Source organism: Acanthaster planci, linkage group LG18, assembly GCF_054643075.1.
Source record: "Acanthaster planci isolate LZ-2023a linkage group LG18, COTS_SCS, whole genome shotgun sequence".
Taxonomy (NCBI): Eukaryota; Metazoa; Echinodermata; class Asteroidea; order Valvatida; family Acanthasteridae; genus Acanthaster; species Acanthaster planci.
The window spans coordinates 2,280,267-2,304,049 of record NC_141794.1 but is presented as its reverse complement, the minus strand read 5'-3'; the positions used below and the strand labels follow the sequence as shown (position 1 = coordinate 2,304,049).

Below are 23,783 nucleotides of genomic sequence, written 5' to 3'. Positions count from 1 at the left end.
ATGATCTCTATTGGCTGATTAAGGGCACTGCGAGTCCAGATTTTATTATACACGTCTGTGTCTTTTGGTCGTTTTCGTAATGACGTCACTATGACGCAATCGATTTACATAATTCTCATCCACCACAAGACATAAATTAAGAAATCAGAGACTTCAGCCTGTTTTTGAACGAATTATTTTAATGACATGCATTTTCGGCACGATATGTAAAATCACAAGGATTATTCTTTTTTGGTAACATGGTTGGCAAAAAAAGGACAAACCAACAAGAAAACACAACTGCATACAAACGGTCTGGAAAACTCAACTGAGGAATTATATACAAAATAATAACAGTAATGCGTGGCACTGTACATAAAGGGGCTGGGCCAATAATATTGTACATTGAACGATATTCGATGGTCACAAAACAAAAAATTTAGCAAAAGAGGTCTTTCCTGCTTCTCTAAAAGGTTCATGCATGTATTTAATTCTTCGCCATTTGACAAGGTGTCAATGGACGAAATCTGAATTCGTTTACCGCATGCATGTCATTTTCGCCGAACACAGAACCACAATGTGCATGTGTGTGTGTTTCCTATGCGGCCGTGGCTCTGAGAAAAATTCTGAAAAAAGCAAATTTTGATCTGGCCAAGATAAACGACGACAACGCTTGAGATTAGTTCAGCTGAGAACTGATCTCGCCCCACCGCCATATCTGTTGTGTGATTTTTGGCTACAAAGTGGCGCGTGCCTGGTACTTTCATACGTCGATGCACATTTTATTAGATTGGGGAACAGTGACAACTCGGCCTCAGAGAATAAGTAAAGCTGTAACATCGAGCGCCCTCACAGCTAGCTGTTCAGCGGTTGACAATGCTTTGGAATTAGAAAACTGTGTATCACCTCAAACTACAGGGTTGCATCCGATTCTGTTGTCTGAAGCTAGGTCTAGGTCTTCACTCCATTGTAAATACGCTGAGACGCGCAGACAATAGACCTAGCCGTAGCTCTAGAAGCCCGTTTCGGGCACGACTGAAGGTTGGACGGCAATGCATCACAATAAAAACCAATTTAACTCGATGGCCGAAACCAAACATTCCATTTAGCATTTAGCCACGCGGCAAGCAGGCCAAAATTCGGCCAGTGCAGGATCAAATTTTTTACACCCAATTTCAAAAAACCATAGCGAGTCACAGTACCGATTATGGTCAGTAATTGCGTCAACGCCCCCTTCTGGTACACAAAAGATTGACATAACTTCTCCATGTTGAGTAGATAGCACTTAATCTTCAAAGGGGACTCAAATACGGAAATCTTAATATAACACTGATCACAAAGTGTAACTTTTAGATTAAATATTGGAGAGATAAACACAGGATAGAAATGAAGGATTTTCGAAACGAAAAATTGTACATGCATAAACATATGTTTCCTTTAGATTCTTAAGTCTGAAGATCGCTCAATCTATAAACAACTAGTCACGACTGCTTCTTTGAGTGGGAAGTTATAAATACTCCACAAAGCAACTCGATATGCTAATTTATGCCACCGAAATTCTTTTGAGACTCCAAGTGTCAAGGAAAAAATTTCCTGGAAGCATTCTTTTTAAATTCTTCTGAGACCAACTAAATTCTTAGAAAATGCATTCACTTTAATTTCTTTGCAGACTGCTAATTAATGTAATTGTCCTTAACACTTTTTATTTTGAATAATGTGACTAGTTAAATGTGACCAATACGGGCGAGTCTGACAACAGTGCGCCTTCAAGAGTTTGCAGCGCCTTGGCCAATCACAACGCGCGACATCTGTCGACCCTTTCCAGACGCGCATTATGTCGACAGATTCCGCGCATTGTGATTTATCAATGCACTGCAAACTCTTGGAGGCGCACTACCGTGAAACGCTCGTATCGCCATTCTCTCAACACTGTACAATTATGACCATTTCTTGCTTACGTCTTCAGTGCCCAATTAATATTTACACTGTCAATTTTCACAACTTAATAACAGCAGCTACAACGTCAAAAAAAATTACCAAAATTAACTCTGGTACAGTGAGCCATGGCAGATATATTTGTTTTCCTCCTGTTATATGTTAGCGGTCAATACCCCTTTTGACATGAAAGTTACTTTCCTCTTAAGAATCTGCTTGAAGCACAGTCCAAACACGTGAAGAGAAATTTGTTGTTACAGTTTTTACAGACCCGGGGTCCAATTCTAAAGACTAGAGCTGAACGGCATCGAGAACAGGCAAGATTCGCTCAGTAAAGACAGGTTACCAGCTAAGTTGACATATAATGCACACTACTTCTGACTGGTTCGTTTTTTTGGGTTTGTTTGCTACACGGGCAATCACTTTCTGCTCTGCAGCTCCACCTGCTGGCGAGCACAAATGTGTCAGTCACTTTGTGGACCTCTGAACAAAAGATGTCCACACAGTGCAGGCAGCTACTGCCTTCTGTGGATTCACTTCCAAACAGGTTTTCCCTTCCCTGGTGAACATGGTTTAGAGGCATTTTGACGTTAAGGGTTATCTGTTGCCAAAAAAGCAAGACAGGTCAGAGTTCAAGGGGGTATTTTCACCAAGTTTTCTTAAATCTTAACTACACCAAAGCAAAGGAATGTCCGCCCCAGTTATGTAACGCTAACACGTGCATCAAATTGGCTGCTGATCTCACAGGGTAGTCAGTGTTGGCACACTTCACTGAGCTCTCAAGTATTAGGCTGAGAAACTAGTTCGAGGCTCTACATTGGGAGCGATCGTCCAGGGCTATAAGCCAAGCATCGAGCTTTGCTCTTCCCCTGTGAATTCAGTGCAAGCACTGACCTCCGTACCAATTGGACTTGGGATTAGCATTGCTGTCCCCGTCAGCACTGAGAACCCATTTTCAATGTCCCAATTTTTGCTGCTATCAGTAGCCCGGCTTTGCTCGATCAGATGTTTACCCTATTGCAATCTGCCAACCTGTACACCCCCCCCCCCGTGATGCTACTGAATGCTCAGCAAAGTTGGCCGGAGACCACTTACAACTGACCTTCCGACCTTGTCGTTCTCCTTCCTGAAAGGTATTTAAATGAGCCTTCAGTTCATTCAAAATTTTAAATCTATTGTGTGCTAATGCCTGACCTCAGGAAGGAGTACGGCATGTTGGCAGGTCTGTTAGAAGCAATGCATGTCTCATGATAATTTGGTTGGAAAGTGCAATCAGCTAATTCTGGATTGGTAAACTGCTCTCGGCTCAAAAAAACAAAACAAAACAAAACAAAAAAAAAAACGGACGTTCCCAATTTGAAACTGGGCCTCCGTTTTGGACACTGGCCCGTGCATCAGAAAAACCACTAAGTCTGGACTGCATACTATGTGATTGTCGCGATTGTGACTGATTTAATAATATTGGCCTTCGTCTCCGTCATCATTCAGACATTCCTCCCCCAAGTATGCCGGCTCCTCTTCCTCTCCTTCGCCCTCCGGTGCCTCAAAGCCATCCTGGACAAGACAGACGAAACAGCAGAGTGAGCAGAGACAACTTCCATGCCATTAAGATTGGAGAGTGGATCTGAACGGCACGACACAAGGCCCGTTTGTTTCACACGGATCTGAATCTTGATCAGTGATCCCTGTGCTGGTTCGCACCATCCATTCGGCGGGATCTAGCGCTGGGGAACCAACGTCGGATCACTGATCACGATCTGAAACAAACAGGCTCTTAGATTAAGAGTATTTTATATCATAAACACATTGTACCGACAGGTGTGGCACCGGACTAAAAATGTACATGCAAGTGGGACCTGTTTATTACTAATTACTACACATGTACCATTTTCCACAGAACTGCTCTCAGAAATGGAGAAATCCCCCCCCCCAAAAAAAATTGAAACATTTTTCCAAGTACACACTGTGTTGGATTCTTGCCCCCAAGACCCGTCACAGAAGCAACACCTCAATAAATACATGTAGATGGTGTCAAGATGCACAAACAAACAAACATTTTACGGACAGAGCTGTTGTGTCTGGATTTTCGGCTACATGACTGGTAACGTTTACAAAGCTAGCTTGGGAAGGCGGGAGTATTTACAGGAGCTCAATATTTTACAACCACTATCAAACAAGCACAAAAAAAAATGGAAGATGAAGGGGGAAAAAAGAGAGAAATTAAAGTCAAATTTCACAATGAGCGAAATAACAGGGTTCTGTACTTAGGCGCCGAGTACAAGTGACAAAGCGACAGAGCTGACCGACTTTTAAATACTGCTGCAGCTCATGCCCGGCACTCAAACCACCGCCCAACTGGTTTGTGCGCATCGTGACGAAAATCATGGGCATGTGCTTTACACCGCGCATGCATGAACTAGTACGTGCACACGGTGTGCTTCCAATAAGGGGCATCTTTTCTCATTAATGAAGCAATTGCATACTCTCCCTCTTACACCCGGAGTCTGTCAAGCAAAGATTCGGGTCAAATTCAACTACATGAAACTTTTGCAAGTTCACAAATACAGGGCGGCAACATATAAATTATAAGCAGGCAATCGCAAGCATTTCTTCTGCAGGACACGGATCCAGTCTGCTGCAAAGAAGGTACAAACATACATGTGTGCACGAAATACCTTTTTTGCAATCGGCACCTTTCGACAATTTTCTTTTACACTTTTGCAAATCATAGCTAACAGCTACCACATGAAAAACAAAAGGATTCCTCTACGTCTCAGGTACAGCATGGAAGCACAGATCAATACAACATGGATGAGAAAAACAATGGCCGATATGCACCACAAATTCGCTAAAAACTGTGAAAAAAAAAGGGTTTTCGTTCATCAACTGGGCTACAATGAAGCAGGTTGAGAATGGAGATGGACTTCTAGAAAAGAGACATTATAAAAATGAAAAGCTACAGGGAGTCAATATTCATATATCCACTTCGGCTTTTGAGATAAAGAATGACTCGACAACCGCGTTTGTACTGACACAGTAGACACCAAGGACATAAGCCTCTTAGCGTCAAGGTTGGAGATGAGGAGATGGGTTTTTATATTGGATTAGATTTGGGGAGGTTAATACATCAGAGAGCCCCTTCTCTGCTAAAAAGGAAACTGTTTGAAAAGGTTTATTGAAGATTCCTATTACAGTGGGGCTCTTTTTTCCCCACAGATTTAAAGAATACTACCCGAGTTACATTTGACTGACTCAAGTACTAAAATCGATTGACAGTTCTATGTTGTTTTACGATATATTTGATTTGACTTACTGTCAATGATTAACTTACAATCACTGACATGCAACACAGGGTCAGAGTGACAGAAGAATTGAAGAGTTTCCCTTTTCCAAAATTCAAAACCACTGATGTTAAGAAGGGAAACCGCATGTAGCTAGTGTGCGATTACTTGAGTTTTTGTTATGGGGGTAATGAAAACCACGAGTTACATAAGGAAGTGTTAATTCATATTTATTCTTCAAATGAAAAACAGCTTTTCATTGACAAGGGGATAGAGATAAGGAAGAAAGGTTTGAATTTGAATTATGCGCAACTAGATGAACAAAAAAAAAACCTATGAATAAAATAATGACAAAGAGCAAGCAAGATGACCAGAATTGAAGCCAAGTCCGTCACAAGTCAAGTCGCAAGTCGACCACCAGTCTGGCCACGAGTCGCGCGGACTAACAAAGAAATGCCTCCGCAGCATGTCATCCGAACAGTCCGTGGCTAGACTCGGGACTGGCCAGCTTGCGATTTGAGAGGACCCGACTGCCAACACAAAAGAGATGGACGGGTGAACCAGTGTGTACCCTGACCCCTTTAGTACTGGTCAGCGTGATCGTCGTAGCTCCCCGGGTCGCTGACAGTGTCATCCTCAAAGTCCTCCGGCGGTGCAAAGCCGTCCTGGCCAGACAGCCGACCGAACGACACGGAGAGAGCAGCGGGAAGATGCAGCGGAGGAAAAGAGAACGGGTCAGAGAAAGTGAGCGCGAGATGGTAAAGGGAAGACGGATGGCCAGTCTTGAAGGTGAGCAAATTCTTTGACCAAATCCCTGGACATGCAACGGTGTCACACAGGTTTAGGCACGCTCAAGATTCAGTCAAAGTTAGGAAGCTTGATGGCTGAATTATTTCAGCATTTGGCCTACTGCATAAAAACTGTGAGGCAAAAACTGACAAACATTGCCAACTTCAGGTGAGTGCCAGTCATTGTGCAAAATGAGCCTGTCTTTTACTTCAACTGCCCAAGATCTGTCCAAATCCCACAACCGAGTTTTGTACACTGGTCTTTCAACGGATTCAAGACTTAACGACCGAGGCATCTTCGTGTCCCGATTGCTGACAAGTTCAAAGACAAGCACCACTCGCTTCTTTCTCACGGACAGTGAACGATTCAAAGACACAGTCACAGAAAAAAGTCCTGAAGGCCTTACTGAATCTAATTCTCCTTTGTTTGCATTTTGGGCCAGAAAGTTTCTAGAAACCCTACGAAATCCTCCACTGTGCAGGAAACCGAGGGCATATTCTTTGCACTTTTTTTAAGGCTCATCAAAAGAAACAGAAACAGCGGCTCTGCCAGGAGCATGAGGAAGAAATTCAGCAGGAAAATGAGACAATGGAAGAATAAGGAGAGACAGAAGACCGACCAAATGACTCGGGTGGGAGTCAGTGCTGCAGTCGAGACCGTCAAAAGACCAGTCGCAAGACCAGACACAAGATCTGTCACAAAGACCAGTCAAAATGCACCTCTTCCATGAAATATGCAAATAAGGCAGGCACATGCGAGCATTACTTCCACTGGTTGGGCATAGTTGCTTAACCCCTTCACGGCGGGATTATTTTGACCCCTGACTGCTGGGCTGTGGTGTGCCCTGAATGGAGGGCTTTGTCCAGCAGCAGGCCCCATTGAACCAGCAGCTGCATGGTGAATAGACTGTATGTGTGGTATGCACTAATCCTCACACAAAGGTGCTGTAGTAGCAGTCCTCTGTAGCGAAGGGGTTAAATCTATGACATACCAATACAAATCTCCATGTACGCGCAGCCATTTCTGTACCACGAGTGCCAAACTTAAAGACAAGGAATTGTTACTTTCCAACCTAAAGACACAGAAAACTTCACTTACTTTCAAGAAAAACATGCTTAAGTATTGGACAGCGGCTGTCATACGATTTTGATTGGCCTTCAACATGCCAGGTTATGGTGACAGCAGCTCTCCCATACTGTCAACAGCGTTGACGGCCGCGCTTGCCAACCAGTGGTAGAAGCGCGCACGCGCCTGTCTCATTTTGCATATTTCATGGGGAAGGTCCGTTAACAGGGTGAACAATGACAACGGAATCCTTGTCTCTTGAATTCAGACTGGAGAGTTTGTGTAGGTCCTGTGATGGTCTTGCGATGCTGGCCTTAAAGGGTTTCAACCACAGCACTGGCGTGAGTTTGCCCTACCTCAGTCGCGTAGAGGATTTCCAGTATTCTTTTAACGCAGGGTATTTCCTCACTGTCAGGCTCTTGGCATATAACCTCGATGTTCCTCAACTTCTCAAAGTAGAAATCCCTCTCCTTTTCTAGGCTGGCTATCGCAATCTCTGTCTCGTTAACCTGGCAGGAAGACATCAAAACGGACAGAAAAAAAAACAAACTATGTTAATTGACTGGCACAACCTGTTAGTGACACGGATCACTTGTTGGCAACATGCTGTACCTCACACCTCTGATAATAGAGGTTTATTGTGAGGTGATGTTATTGCCATGGTTTGTCTTGTTCCCTGTAGACCCACTGGCCACGGCAGTACAAGTTCACATATTAATAAAAGGGAACTGATTATTTTCCTTTCCAGCCTTGGTTGGTTGCAATGTTTTGAATGGTAGAAAAGCCAGATGGTTGTCACTTGATAGAGTTCCATCAAGTGCCCATGTCCCTAGGACAATTATGATCAAATGCCATCATATCCTTGGATGTCCTGGTTCCCCGCTGTGCCTAATAATGTGACAAGCTGCTGATGACCAGTGATTGCAACCAACCTTGACAGGCAGGGGGTTCTACTGTCAAACTAACTGATCCAATTGACCGTCTATGACTATTATGCACCTGAGGAACATAACAAAGGTGACTACAGCCCATGAATCATAATGAACTCATGATCAGCTTTATATGAATCTGTATCTTTTCACTATCGTTAGAAACTCCAAGCCTGGATTTGGAAAGGCAAGGAAATGGGGGGCTCACAAATTACGGCACTGATCTTTTTCAAAACGGTCGGAGTACAAGATGCACCTTTTTAAGTACTTTCAACTTGAATAAAAAAAATCAAAACTGTTTTCATACAAACCTATCTGAAATGGCACAACATGCAGAAATGCAGTTGTGGAAAAAGAAACGGCGTGAAAATAGCTGCATCTCAAATTCTAAATTACACATTCTTGAAAAATACAAATTTTTTTCACAGGACTTAAAAAAATACATTGGGGGGGGCATGGCCAAGGACAGGCAGGTGCTTTCTGCCAGCCTCCACCATTCACGACTTGTATTGTATTGAAACATCTCTTTACTGTCTTTACTGAGATGAATGGAAACAAACCAAACCAACCAACCTGGATGAACTAATGCGAGTAACTGATACATCAGTCATTCTGTCTTCAAGACAGGAAGGAAACGGAGCCCTGGGGGGGTCTATAAGACTGAGGTACATGTATTTCTCATTTCTGACCTTCAGTTTAAGCTCAGCGACTTCCACGTTCTCCCTGGCCTCCTGGTTGTTGTTTCTCATTGCCCCTCCGCCAGCCGGGCCCACCCTCTGGGCTGCAGGCCGCGCCGCCCTAGGCTCTGATGGCATGAGGGCAAAACAAAAGAGCAGCAGGGCATTAACGATTTGGCTTGCGGCTGCCGTTCTACTGATCAATCAATGCGTCCATTCATCCAGTTATGGTTTTGTCAATTTGATTGATCAGAACCCACATTGTGAAAATGAAGGCTTCCCTCTAACAAGGTGCTAGGGAATGGGCGACGGCTTCTGACAAATTTCAGGAAACTTGATAAAAAAAATGTATGATGAACACAAGGAATGATTTGTAGAGGATGGCATGCATTGTAAGGACACACCAGAGTAAAAATATTTCTTTATAACAGTCTCAGCAGAGAACTGTTGATAAAACTTGACAGGTAGATGAAAATTAGCCCCTTGAATAAAAAATTGGCTCTTTGATTAATTGAAACTGTAACCAAAAAGGAAATTATTAACTGATCAAAGACCTATGGTACATTTAGCAAATTAGCCCACTGATGAACAAGGGTTGTGGTTACAATAATTGGCAAGTGATGGGTGGATGAAAGGGTGGGGAAGGGGGTTATACAAACATGAGGGGACCTCACAAAATCTCCCTGGGGCATTTTCCTGTCTGGTTAGTGTCCCTGCCTTGTCTATGGGGAAGTAGGCTTGGACGATATTTCGGTATTACCGAATAGTGGCCTTTTTTCAACACTGAAAACTACCAACTGGTGATCTGTAATGGAATTTTGATATCATGGTGTTCTTGCTAATGTGCTTTGAAAAGAAAGGAAAAACCACCGCATTGTCGTATTTCACTCAATTTTTTGGTGGTAGATTTCATCTAGCGTCATATCTGCATTGTGACTGGGACTTGGAAACATGAAACGTGAACCACCGGCCAACCCAGCAGCCAAAAGCCTTTGAAGTTTCATTGTCCCCTCCCCTCCCCTCCCCCGTCATTGTATTTGTGTTTTTGGCGTACATGAAGCTGTTAGAGTCCGACTGGAAGTCAGCAGTAGTTGTCAGCATTCCAAGTGAATGTTGCTGCTTATCGCTGTTGCTTTTCGACGACACGCTCTTAATATCTCACTTCAGAGAAAAAGGCAGTATTAGTGAATATCCCTGTTGCTTTTTACGAAAAGTATTTTTTAAAAATGCAATACCGTCCAAGCCTATGGGGGAAGTGTTACAGGAACAACAGTAAACACAATGCCTCCTCTGTGGCGTGGTCAAACATGACTGTGTGTGGTATACCGGGGTGGGGGGGGGTTGGGCACAGATATACACAGAAATGGTAATCTTAACAGAAACTGACAAGAGTGACACATGTACATCCACACTGGAGCGTAATTAATTCCCTGAGCTGCAACAAGTCACTGGCCTCAACTTCAGGTTGTTATATTAATTACAAAGATGTAGATTTCGTTAAGCACGGCTAGGGTCATGTCCATAGGCTGATGCTGTAAAGTTACCCCGTCATGTTACAATGTATGTCTTCGCCCAGGAACATTGGAGGTCATTGGCAGAACTTCTTGAAAGCGATCCTTCCGTTTGTTAGCACATAGACCTATACACTCAGCTTGCTGAGGTCACATTGATGGTTTGCCTGACAGCGCCCCGGTGGATACAAGAAACCTTCTTTGTAATTGTGGGCTAAGTCTTAACCGACCTCAAGGAAAGAATTCCATACACAAACGCCACTACTTTTTTCCTACAGTCACCTAGTAGCCATCTGAAAGCAATTTCATGACCTAAAAAGTCAAATTTAGCGGGCAAAATATTGAGGTATTCATGTAAAAAAAACAACACTTCAAATTTTTCAGGCCAAGTCCCCAAGGGTTTGGGCACAAGGTGTCAAGCGGCGTCCATATAAGGAAGTATTTCCGACCTCGGAAGTACTGACATGACATTTTGTAAGTGCATGCATGTGTGCCTTCCCATGAGAGCAAAATGGTTACCATACATGTATATGTACTTGTAGTTGTTAACAACCATCGCCACAATACAAATAATAATCATAATTATTATTACCGAAAATGGGTCACTTGGGAGACATTGCCATAGCAACGTGCACAAAATTTTTCAAACATTACCGTCTCATTATTCAATATTCCCTAATCCAATCTTAACTAAAATTTGCATGTTTTCCTTTCAGACCCTAATCTATCATCTCACAAAATGTGGACAATAACAATTTTCCGCCTTTTGGTAGTCTCCCTAATGTTGAAAAATTTACCACAAAATGTCTCCCAAGTGACCTATTTGGAAATATTAATAATTCTACTTACGAAATTCCCCTTCTACGAGTCGCAAGGTTAGCATTAAGACAACAACGACATCTTGTTAGTGAATCTTCACCATCGCATCAAAATAAAAAGTGCAAAGGGCCAAAAAGTGAGACATCAGAACTGTTGTTCTGAAATTCTGATTGCGTTACCTACGGCAACAACCGGCTTTTTAGGCGAAACTCTTGGCTCGGGTACTAAATCAACACAGACACATTCAAGACATTCAGTTCAACGCAGACTTACAGTTATTACACATTCACAGAATACAACAGCAGGGTTGCGTTATGACAAATATAATAAAAGACCTTGACGGTAAACGAAGTCTTTGAAAAGCGAACAAAGTCTCAAAGGCAAACTTTTACTTTCGGAATCTCGCAAATGGCTTTTTCAAAGATGTTTAGATACAAACTATCAGCAAAATGAGACCTCACTTGGCAAACCACATCAACTGATACCCCTCAAAGAACAAACTGCCAGACAGCCTTGCTCCAAACATCACTTTCACTATGGAACCTTCCAAAATGCACCCAACCCAACACTGAAAGCGTATGCTAGACAATGGCAGGTACTTGAACAAAATTACCAGTATAACATGACGTCTACCCCCCCTCCTTTTGCTACAGCTGGATCCAAAAGCCTCAAGCTTACCCCAAAACACAACATGGATCAGTGTGAGCGGATTTCAAAGGGATAAGAGGGTGTTAGATGGAAACATGTGCTGGCGTCTTCTGGGCACCAAGTACATGTGTAAGTTATTCATGACAAACACATTTATAAGGCTTTGTGGATGCACGTTGGAACGCAGGTCTCTGTAACTTAGCGGGCGCAACTGGTCTATTCGAGGCAAATTTAGTACCCTAAATTTTAAATGCTGGCACAAAAAAAACACTTGGCGGTCAGGGTTTATCGCACGACTCTTGTCTGGCCACTTACGTGCAGGTCTTTGCGATGGAGGAGCCTTCCTGACGGGCGCTGCCCCCGTGCCTGCTTTGACGCCCTGTCCTGCCCTTGCAGCAATAGGGTCGTATTCCCGTCCCTCATAGTTGGCATCAAAGAACTTCTTGAACCACTGGATGAACTCAAAGTTATCCTGGAATTTGCCCTTAATCAGTTTGTCTATGGGTATTACCTTTGGAGAGGAGAGATTTCAAGATTAGGGTTTGGTTAGGGTTTGAAGGAGTTCTTTTGTTTTTGACTTAAAAAAAAATCATGTTGTTTTTGTTTTTTTTCATTTTAAACAGATACAACTTACTTTATCAATGCCGGCTTTTTTGAAGATGCTCTGAACGTACTTCCAGTTTGTGATGTATTCATGCTCTAGCTTAGAGTTGAATTTGATCTTTTTCAAGTTGATGTTTGCCCCTGGGAAGAGCAAGTCGAGAAACTGAGCATAGGCAGCACCTGTCAAAATGTACAACCAATCAATCACCGCATCAAACATGGACAAAAATAAGTGAGCAGACACCAATAGAGGGTTTGCATGGCTGCCATCTTGCAGGCCATTGTTTTAGTTCCACTGGGTATGCACAAAGGAGGTTTCCCTGTGAAACAAAAGAAGTGCCCTACAAGATGGCTACCATGAAAAGCTTCTATTGGGAGCCTCTACAATCAATCAATAGAAACATACATGCAGTCACCGTTTGTGTAAAGGTAGCTCAAAAATCAAAATACAACATATGAAGCAATGTTACAAACAAATTGCCAGATTCACAGCCTTCCTTGTTTTTTTTTTTTGGTTCTTTTCGGCGGGCTCCTCATTTTTTAACTTTCCAATTCATTAAAACTCACTGCATATAATGTAGACAGGTTTGGGGGATATTAAAGCCACTTCATATGGAGCTGAGTCTGGCTTAAAAGTTTTCAAGTCCAAAAGAATAATCCACTGGATTCTAGTGCAGTAAAGGGACTGTCGAGGGGTCAGGAATTTTCCCTCACCAAAACTGCCCGTCGAAATGGGGTTAAAAGTCATTGAGGTTTCCTCCGGCATCCTACTGCATCCCAACGAATCCCATCACCACACCAAAACACCATACCTGCTCACTTGCAAGAAGTTTGAATTTTGTGGCTTGATTGCAAATTCTTCCAAGGGTGAAAGGGCAAGTAGCATCTCGCATGAAATCAGTGACTAGAATGGAAGTTGTTACAGCACAGCAGGTGGCATCACACTTGCACTCAGGTGGCACGTGCACAGTGCATATAATGCCTCTTCCTCTGGCTAATATGACTTGCCATGCCTCAATTCTAAGAGCACACACGTGAGTCTGATTCCACCGCAATGACGTGTCCTCGGATTAGTTGAGAGGCCCCCCCCTCAAAAAAAAAACCCTGCATGTAGACATTACATTTGTTCTTTACCTGAACACATTTCTTCAATTTTTGTATAGTGGAGAGAGAGGGAGTTGTTGACCCACTGTAGCATATCAGCTCGGCTGAGGTTGTCTGTCGTTTGGTTCGTACTCATAACGTTCACTACGCTGATGTTGGCCATCTTGAAAAAAAAATGGGTTGACGAGACAAAATTCCACCTGCAGAAAGACCACACAACACAAGATCAAATGCACTGCAATGCAGCCAAGGCAACTTTAGGCTTCCCTCTTCAGAACTCTTAATATCTTCATCCCTGAGTTGTGAGTTAGCAGGTTCCTTCAAAATAGAATTTTGCACGTCCCATCATCAATAACTCATGAAAATAAAAACCAATCGTCTGAATTCATAGGAAAAAAAGAGTCCTGAAGATTTCAGCATGTAATTCAATCTGCAGTTTACGAAATCTGAATCAACTAGATGAGAAATGGTACCCAACTACCCAGGTCATGTGCAATAATATTTAGGGAGGTACGAGAGCAGTCAACGTATTGTGCCATAAATACAAGTACGGTACATGTACTGGTTCATACACACAGAATAGTACAGATCAACACTGTGTGGTGCGGTAGAAACTCCAAACTCTTTTGAAGCCCAGCTGCAGGATTTCAGTGAGGATTAAGGAAGTGTCCAATAGAATGGCCCAACAAGGCAAACTGGGCTTGAAACTCGACAGAAACCACGCTTCATTCGAGGTCTATTCAAACGTACAACTGCAAGTGTGCGAAGATGTAAAAGGCAGTAAAGCATACATGTTCATGTACATCTGCATAATGAAGTTATTCTAGCAGCCCTGCATATCACAATAAGGTACATGTAGAAACCATACCATATGCATGTGTGTACACAACCTAGTTTTCAATACAAATTCCCGTTAGATTCTGCCAGAGTAGGCGCATATGTACATGTAGGTACATGTACATATACCTGTCGGAAATCAGAATCAATAACAGACGACCCTACATGCACAAACCATGCAGCGATAGATGCAAGCAGCGGCAGTTTTGTTTTTTTTAATACATATATTTTTCGAGCGAAATTCCAAGTACGGCAGCGCGCATAATCTGGTTAGAGATTGTACTGTAATCAGAGAGCGATGATGCTAAATTATGAACGGTCACGTCACACTGTGTGTGTGTGGAGCCGTCTTGGAGATTATTCCAACGTGCTTCTTGTGTCTGCGTGCAAAGGCTGAGTCACCGCGTGCCTGATGTTATTAATGAAGGCTAGGGGCATGGGCTAAGACGCTGATGCAAGAACTGTGGATGATACTCATATCAAGTAATCAGTGAGCAATAAACTGTGATAACCAAATTCAGGCCAGTTTTTTCCCTCCCCCCTTAAATGTCATCTTCGTCTCAGATCCTGGAATCGCTTTCAAAGGCCCACTCTTTGAAACAAATGATTAACACCAAACCTGGGCCTCACACTTGAAAACAGCACAGCTGACAATGGAGCAGCCTTAAGTCCATTAATCAAGGATCATAACTCTAGCAACATTTAAATTCGTGAAATACTGGTAAATGGACTGAGGTTTGGAAAACTGCCTTGGTCATGTCCATAACACACTACATGGACTCTGTACATGAAGTTCTGTACAAAGAAGTCACATGTACAGTACAGTCATACATACTGTACATGATGTACCTCACCTGTACAATTCATATCATAAAAAATGTGGGCTACCCAGTCAGACAAGTATACATTTGCAGTCACATCATAAGTAGGCAACGTTCATGAGTATGTGTACACGTAAAATGTACAAAATGGCCATACTGTATAGTGTCCATATATGTACAGTACATGTACATGTACACATGTCCCTATATTAATAAGCTGCTTTGAAATGATACAGGTACATGTACATGAATGCACATACTCAAACACACTGCTAGATCTTGGAAATGGGTACACCTTGAGTGGAAAATCACAGGTGGGTAAGATGTACATGTAGGTAGGTACATGTAAGCAGAAGTAGAGAGTCCAAACTGAGGCTTGTTTGAAGCACCACAGTACATGTACATGGACATACCCGTGCATTATGCAACAGAGGGGTAAAATTTCAGTGCATTTTGGCTGATTCACAAGAAATTTTTGTTTAGTTAATTGCACAATTTATTACAAGAATAATTCTCATCATTCCTTTTGCTACATAAGCTACATGTACCAAAATCTACACAACGACATGCACATGCACCTGTGCAGTGCACTGCCATGTCAGACGATAGAAATCCTTCAGAGAAATGGCAACGCTGTACAGGAGCTTGTCACCAAAGAGCATCTTTAAATCTGGCTGATCTGCAGACTTCTACAATGTAAACTGTACAATGCCAGGGGGCAAGGACATGTCTGTGGGGCTGTGTCATTGGATAGGCAAACAATGACTGTAAAGTGGAGACAAGGGAAGGGAGGAAAGCAAATAGCACGCTTGCCAGATCAAATTATTTTGTGTAATGTACGGTACATCAACTGTCACAAGTGCATGCCAAGTTGGAATTCCTGGATTCCATATATCACGGGACTGCACGGAGTTTTGACTTCATTGGTGCACCAACATTTATTTCGCTTTTTATGTTTGTTCACCGCTGCACATACTGTACATGTATGTTTTGATATTTATGTGAGATGACTTGTGCAGGTGTCTGGGAAGGGATGTCCTGGATTCCCAGGGAGGCACAGCCCTGTTTTTCTTGCCCTCCAATCTCTGTGATCTGGGCTCTAATGTCTCATGAAGCTGACAAGTGGATTGGGTCGTCAGCAGTCCTGAACTGTTACTGTAGTTACTGTGTTACAATTTCACTGAGATTTTCCCACCAGCGTCTGAAACTTCATCCTTCTCTTCCAATTTTCATCAGCCCTCTGAGCTACATTATACATGCTTTTGAGATATCCTTCATCCTTGGTTTCAAAAAATTAATAATAATAATTTTCAACAGCAATGAAGGAGGCTGTTGAAGATACATGTACATGTATGTACTTACATGCAGCTGTAATATAGTAACTATAGGATGCACTGCCAGTGCATGAATCAAGTTACATGTACCTTGTACATGTACATGAATGTACATGTACGTATATACATGCCCCATATAATATAAATGTGTATGGTATGCTACAACATGCACATGTACTAGCATTGGTAGTATACATGTAAATGTGCATACTGTACCGTACATGCAGATCACAATATGTTTACCGCACACACAAACATGACATGTAGGCCTACATGTAGGCCTACACTGTACATGTACATGTAAAATGTACATGTATACCATACTGTACAATTGGCATGAAGCTGCAGACGGTACATGTGCCATACATGTACATGCATGTACATGCAATATGGAGATACACGTACATGAACTGTGAAATCTGATTTTTTATTCTTTACATTGTGTGATTCATACACTGTACATGTACATGTACTCGATGTGCACGTGTACATATACTTCCACATGTGTAGAGGGAGTTGAGCCTACATGTACATGTACACCCCTACGTGTACCAACCACTTACCGCCCACAAACACATCTCACAGCCTACACCCCTACCATCCACGCACCGCCCACAAACACATCTCACAGCCTACACCCCTACCATCCACGCACCGCCCACAAACACATCTCACAGCCTACACCCCTACCATCCACGCACCGCCCACAAACACATTTCACAGCCTACACCCCTACCATCCACGCACCGCCCACAAACACATCTCACAGCCTACACCCCTACCATCCACGCACCGCCCACAAACACATCTCACAGCCTACACCCCTACCATCCACGCACCGCCCACAAACACATCTCACAGCCTACACCCCTACCATCCACGCACCGCCCACAAACACATCTCACAGCCTACACCCCTACCATCCACGCACCGCCCACAAACACATCTCACAGCCTACACCCCTACCATCCACGCACCACCCACAAACACATTTCACACTGATATCCAGCATCTTTCAGACACACAAACAGTAAATGTACATGTAATTTTTATTATTACAAAAAGATGAAACAGGCGGAGTGAGAAAAGCATAAAAGCTAGAAGTTGCCATCCAGCAACCCGTACAAATCTGAAGCACCAAGTTAAAAAACACATAGAAAAGAAAAACAAGTCACGACATACACACGTATGTAAATCATGATCCAAAGAAAGAAGGAAGTTATTTGCCTTCTCTTTGAAAGAATGGACGTTGCCAGCTTCACATATTGATAGAGAAAGACGAGTATTCATTGACATAGGTACAGTACATTTCCATTAACCCCCTCCTATTACCCCAGACTTCACCATATTACCATTTGCTGACCAACACAACCACTTAATGATAACCCCAACCCAATGGCATATTGTAAACGACAGCAAGGACATGGACATGTACAGTAGAATTTTTTTCCTGCGTTTCTTCTCTTTTTTTCTACAGCCTAGCCAATAGGGAGATGACTCAACTGGGAAGCCCCCTAATAATCAAATTACATTCTCATTGCGTAGGCGTTTATTGGGAAGGCAAGCGGTAAAGGCTAAAGCTATGAAGTCATTCCCATGGCATGGCTCTGGCTAACAAAGGTCTTTTCCACTGAAACATATCCGTATATGTACCCATACACGAGCAGGCAGTATGATTCTGCACAGTGAGCTGTTGGTTCAACCCTAACGGTCCCAAATCCTCTGATTTCAGAATGATTTTACATACACCCTGTGAGGGTGAGGGTTAAATAATAATAATACATGTATACATGTAGCAATTTTCAGCAACAAACTGATGCATGATAAATGACAAAATCGTTTTTGGAAATTTCATTTTGGAATTTTGTAATGTACAGAAAAATCTTAATTTCACAGAAATTGGAAAGAATGAAGGACAGAACAACTTGTATTTATGCCCTAACGATACATACATGTACATGTAGGCCTGAATGTACATGTATGTACAGGACAAGACACGATGAGAGAGGCTTCCTCATGAACTACATAATAAGCCTTTTGAGAGTTAAATTTGAATGAAAATCTGGCACACTGAGTTATCTGATTGCACATAAAATTTGAATTCTCCAGACTAAAGACATTGTTGCTATACCTCCGAATTCGGAGCAAGCTTTTGCACAGCGACAACCATTTCTGGAATGGACTGGTTCCTTTGTGCCCTCCTTATCCAGTGAAAACAGTGTATTGGTGCAAGGCGTCTCTTATGTATTTAAGCAAAAGCTTGCCCTGAATCACAAGGTATAGCAACAGTGTTCTCAGTATGAAGAATTCAAATTGGTATGTTCATGTGAATTAGAATTCCTGTGCCCAGATTTCATTCAAATTTAACTTGCAAAAGGCTCGTGATAATGTGCACCGGCAGGGGCTTGGGACTGTCCATGAATGCACCTGTGAAATACATGTACAATGTACACGTAAAGATCACACATCCCTTACGCACGATACGACATATATACAAGTACACAGTGTAGGCTATGGTTCAAAATCTCTCTCGCCCTCTGCACATCCTACATGTACATACATGTACATATGCATTCCATATTGCATCATGACAAAATCCAATGTGCATGAGACGCTCCCAGTACTACAATGAATTCAAGATAAAAGGAAGGGCTGAGTCAATTTGAATAATTCACTCTTTGAATATTTGACCTTCAATTCAATTGAATATCCATATATTCGGTCATACCACCCCGCAGATTGTTAATGAACAAAACATATAAAAAATCAGTTGCAAAAATGCTTACAATTGTACATTATAATCACTATTATAGCTTCTCATGTCTAGGAGCATCTCAAGCCACGATTTAGCAAGATATAGGAGACTAATAAAATTTCTGTTGCTTGGAAATTGTTGAATAATTTACTCTTTGAATCATTGTAAGATTTCTGTTGCTTTTCATTTGAATCTGCTTGAAACAAGCCTCCATAGTGCAATTTTTCTCATTTAAAACATAAAAAATTCTCCCTTCCTTTTCATGAATTTTGCATTCGAACATTCAAATGTGGAAAGCAGTATTCGAATATTCGATAATTGATCGAATATTTGGATATTCAGCACAGCCTGACTAAAAGCAAACTTATGAAAAGCAATGGTATGCACTCTATCCCTTTGGTGGGAACTCACTGCACGAGTGCGAAGGTTTATGTGGGTTTTGTACGGGATGCTGAGAGTAAGCCCAATTACTTTATGTTGGAATATATGGTCTTTGCATGTGAGCCGGGCCCGTGCATGAGCTCACTTCCCACCAGCCTGTCTGTGTACATGTACATGTATGTACTGTACATTGTATATGGAATGCTTTCTGTTAGGACAACCAGTACAATGCAGGAACCAGGAGCCAACAATCATTTCTGCAGACTCCTTTAACTGTCCGATACATTTCTCTTGGATATCTTTTCTCTCTCCTTTGTACATTTTTACAGAATGTGAGATGATTACCCAAACCGCCTAGAGTGACGCTGACTATACTGCTTGTGGCAAGCAGGGCACTAGTCTGCCATATGTGCCATCAATCTACAACAACAACAGGAACCAGTTCATGGTCAAATACTGAATAAAACATGATGAAAAAAAAACAGGAGTTCCACACATGCATCCCTTGACACCACGTGGGAAACAATTCCATTCACAAATGCCACTATTTTCTCTTTTTCTCGTAGTGTCCTATTAGCCATCTGCTGGCAAGAGAATGTCCTGAAAAGTCAAGTTCAGTTGTGAAACGTTCTACGCACATGTAGGTGTTCATCAGAAAACTCTTAAAATAAATATTGTTGTTGAATTGAAATTGCAATATTTTGGGACCACTCTCATTGGGCAAAGGGTGTCAAGTGGCATCTGTGGGGCCTACATGGAAATATTCTCATCCTGAACACAAACCGGATGGTCTGGAAATTGTTTGGAAAATGTTTTCTAACGAATGCCTCAATCATTTCAATATTCCGATGGCTAAAAAACATTGCCACAACAAGGACATATTACTGTAGTCACTGTAGTCACATTCATGTACATGTACATGTAGTAACACTCTAACACTGTTTGTCAGTGATGCCCATAAGTGGAACACAGAACCTGAGATTTTTTCAGACACCACAATTGCGGTGTTCATTAGCACCCTGTTCCTAAAACAAGAAAACAAATTACACCTGTACATTGTGTAACTGACGTTTAGACTTTGAGGATCCATTCCTTAATTCCAATAGCTTAAGTCAGGTACACAAACGTAAATTCTGACCATATTCCATGCAAGAGAGCCACAATTTTCTCACCCAAGTTTGGGGACAGACAACCACTCAGTGGGACCACACCATTTTGTTTCACGTCTGGTAACCAGACCCAGCCGTTGTGGATATCAATGTATGTCAAAACAAATCTTCATTCAGGTCAAGAAACCTGACTGCTTTTACTAATTTGTCTTGGTTCACAGGTCTTTGTCGCATCTGGAATGCCATACTCCATGATTACCAGTGAGAGGTGCACAACACACTTCAGAGACTGTCCCTAACTGTGGAGAAGTCCTTTTATTTGGAGATAAAACCAGTCCCCTCAGAGAATGTCTCCTTACAAGGGGCCATTTTTCCCAAGTGGGATTGGGTCAAAAATATTCACAAGTTGTAGTATCAACTTTTTCTCCCACATTTTCCATTCATATAAGTTATTTAAGTTGTTTTTTATGAACTTTGCACCATGTCACTCGAACTACACGTAAAGGATTGATATTCGGAAAAATTGTACTGATATGGTCTCTTTCCCACCATTTCTGTCCCATTGCAGACTCCTGCTTGTAATCCTAGAAGTAAACAGTAGAATTTTTTTTCAAAGGCAGCGGTGGGTGTTTTTTCTCCTGAATCCAATTATGGCATTAATAACAGGATCCCCAGGGCAATGGTCGGATCCCTAAGCCCACTTGAAAAATAACTGTCCCCATTTAGGGGGACATTCTTTTTTGGGGGACAGGATTCGTCTTCAAATAAAGGGACTTCTCCAAATGGGACAGTCTCTCAGTTGTGATGTGCACCTCTACCTACCCCAGAACTGTGGGGTCCAACGTCCGCCCTGCTCCCACAAATTGGGACAAACATTGGACCCCACAGGTCTGGGGGTACACCTCTACTGACTACCCTCAAAACCCAAAGCCCTCTTCTCTTTTCTTTCTGCTATGAAAGAAGACATTACCAACAAGATAAGTTGTTTCAAAAAGGTAGACTTTGTTTCATTATTATAATAAAAGGAAGACATGAATATGAATAGGATCTGTAACCCCATGAGAGTTAATCGGTTTCCATATTTACAACGATGGACTGGATACCGGCCAAGGCCTAGTTTTTAATGATAAGGTCTAGCGAGTTCCACAACTTGGGACCTACCCCCCCAGAACTGCGGAGTCCGACATCTGAGCTCAAGCGGGGCGGACATTGGATCGGACCCCACAGTTCTGGGGTAGGACCCTCATGTCTTATTGTTTTAGTTGCAAGTTTGGTGCATCGGATCACCTTCCTGACAATGCAAAGTTTGGCATACTTTAACACTAGTGACGGCGACTAACGGTATTCTCATTCTATTCTGGGGGATTGTAAATTTGGGGACCCTGTCCTGCCTGTTCCTACATGTATTAGACAGGAGAGCTATATTTTAACTTTTGAATTCACCTTCTGAGCTGACCTTGGTAGATGACTGTGACTGTGCTCAATAACCATGATAACTGTAGGGTTGATGTTGTCAAAAAAGGGTAGGGTTTTGAGTTTTAAGGGGAAACTATGAACAGAACACATGGTGGATTCAAATCTGCACGGCTGGTTTTTCAGTAAAATAGTCACATTTTCTCACAATTTACAATTTGAAATTTCCCCAAAATAGGGTCAGTGCAATAAGGAGAGCGTAGCCTTTGTTTTTTGGGGGGACTTACCAGTTTTGCAAGACTAAAATAACAAAAAACAGGGGGTGTCCCAAGTTTACAATCCCGCATTCAGTGTCGGTTTTACAGCCTTTTCCATTAAAATAACCACAATGACGAAAACACGGGTAGAGTCGGTATTCAATTCAAATCGTCATGATCGTCTGACAGTGACAGATGCATTCACTACAGCGAAAACAGTTTTCAGAAATACGTTAAATGTCACAAAAGTGACAATGCTTGAAATTTTTTCACAAATTCGTGAACTTCAATCCCATTTCTAACGATACTATAAGTGGAAAGAAAGATCATTTTTACAGAGAAAAGATAAACCGTACCTGAAAAACGTTCGGCTCGATCGCAGACGTCCGGGTGAAAGTTCAAATTACTTGTCCAAAATTGAGCATGCGCATTTTTAATTATGCCGTAAAAAATGAAAGAGCAGCTACGATTGGATAAACCACATCGATTTCTACCAATGGGCATGCGTGTAAGACACATTTACAGTGGCTTATCAGCGCGGAGGGGGCATTAATTTGGATTTAACTAAAATCATCCATCAACTTTTCAACAAAACCTCATCAGTATTGAGAAAAGCTAAATGCGATTAGCACCCAACTGAATGCAACCGAATAGGTTGAATGGTAGTCGTTTGGGTGTTGCAGGCAACTCTTTCAGGCAACTTATATTTCTAGGGGGCACGTCACAACTTGAACATGGAAAAGGCTTTAACTTTTCAGTGTTGTTTTGTTTTATGGCAGTTTCAGCAACTCAGGCTATTTGCGCTAACTATATATTTATTCATACACTTTAATGATCAGCATCAAATTACAGAGTTAGGAAGAAGGTCCAATTCTAGAGGCAGGAGGAAACCGGAGTACCTGGAGAAAACCTGCCAGTGTAAGAGCGAGTCGGAGTACTATACCAACTCAAAATACCGTCACTGCGTGGGCTAAACAGGGACTCGAACCCGAGGTTATTGGTGCAAAGCGAGGAAAGAACTGCTACGTTGACCTGCTCCCCAAAAGGTTTATTAATAGCTCCATGGTCAGCAGAACGGTAATTTTGACTCCTGTGGTTTTGCCGAAGTGTCTCGCCAGCCCCCCCCCCGGCTTCGAGCCTGTTCGTTTATTAAGTGGTTGATTTGGACATGGAGGAAGGAACGCAAAAGGGAGGCTTTTCTGTGTTTTCTTCCATGGTTTTTGCATTTCTGATTACCGGCGCCCTCAAGCGCCAATACAATGCTTTCCTTCGCTCGTCGCCGGCGTTCGCTCGATCGTCGCAGCGCCCAGCGCTCGAAGAGGGCGGGGGGGGGGCTGACGGCTTTGCACTGTGATTGGCTACATTGTGCCCGTCTTGTGACCGCGAGGTTATCACTTCTCGTAGCTGCTCGTATTTCTTTCACTAAAATCTGTGCAAGGTCTTCTGCCCTTCCCATAGGCCCAGAGTCCGATTTGGGAACCGGGTGACGATGGAAAGATTCTCTGCATGCCCGAGGATAACCTCTTCCTCTCCAAC

At 42.4% G+C, this 23,783-nt stretch overlaps 1 protein-coding gene across 4 annotated transcripts; it reads right to left on the bottom strand.

Annotated features, from left to right (window-relative positions):
• Positions 1 to 159: 159 nt before the first annotated feature.
• On the bottom strand, positions 160 to 22,672 carry LOC110979419 (microtubule-associated protein RP/EB family member 1-like). Of its 4 annotated transcripts, XM_022235213.2 has the most exons (9): positions 22,604 to 22,672; positions 13,371 to 13,540; positions 12,268 to 12,416; positions 11,949 to 12,144; positions 11,165 to 11,209; positions 8,668 to 8,783; positions 7,406 to 7,558; positions 5,773 to 5,860; positions 160 to 3,468 (listed from the first exon to the last, which is right to left on the bottom strand). In XM_022235213.2, the coding sequence occupies exons 2-8, from the start codon at positions 13,501 to 13,503 to the stop codon at positions 5,777 to 5,779; spliced, it is 876 nt and encodes a 291-aa protein (XP_022090905.1). In that variant the 5' UTR covers positions 13,504 to 13,540; positions 22,604 to 22,672; the 3' UTR covers positions 160 to 3,468; positions 5,773 to 5,776. The 4 variants fall into 4 exon arrangements, with proteins under 4 accessions (XP_022090905.1, XP_022090888.1, XP_022090897.1 ...); XM_022235196.2 differs by lacking the exon at positions 5,773 to 5,860; XM_022235205.2 differs by lacking the exons at positions 5,773 to 5,860; positions 22,604 to 22,672 and adding an exon at positions 22,278 to 22,299.
• Positions 22,673 to 23,783: the final 1,111 nt, after the last annotated feature.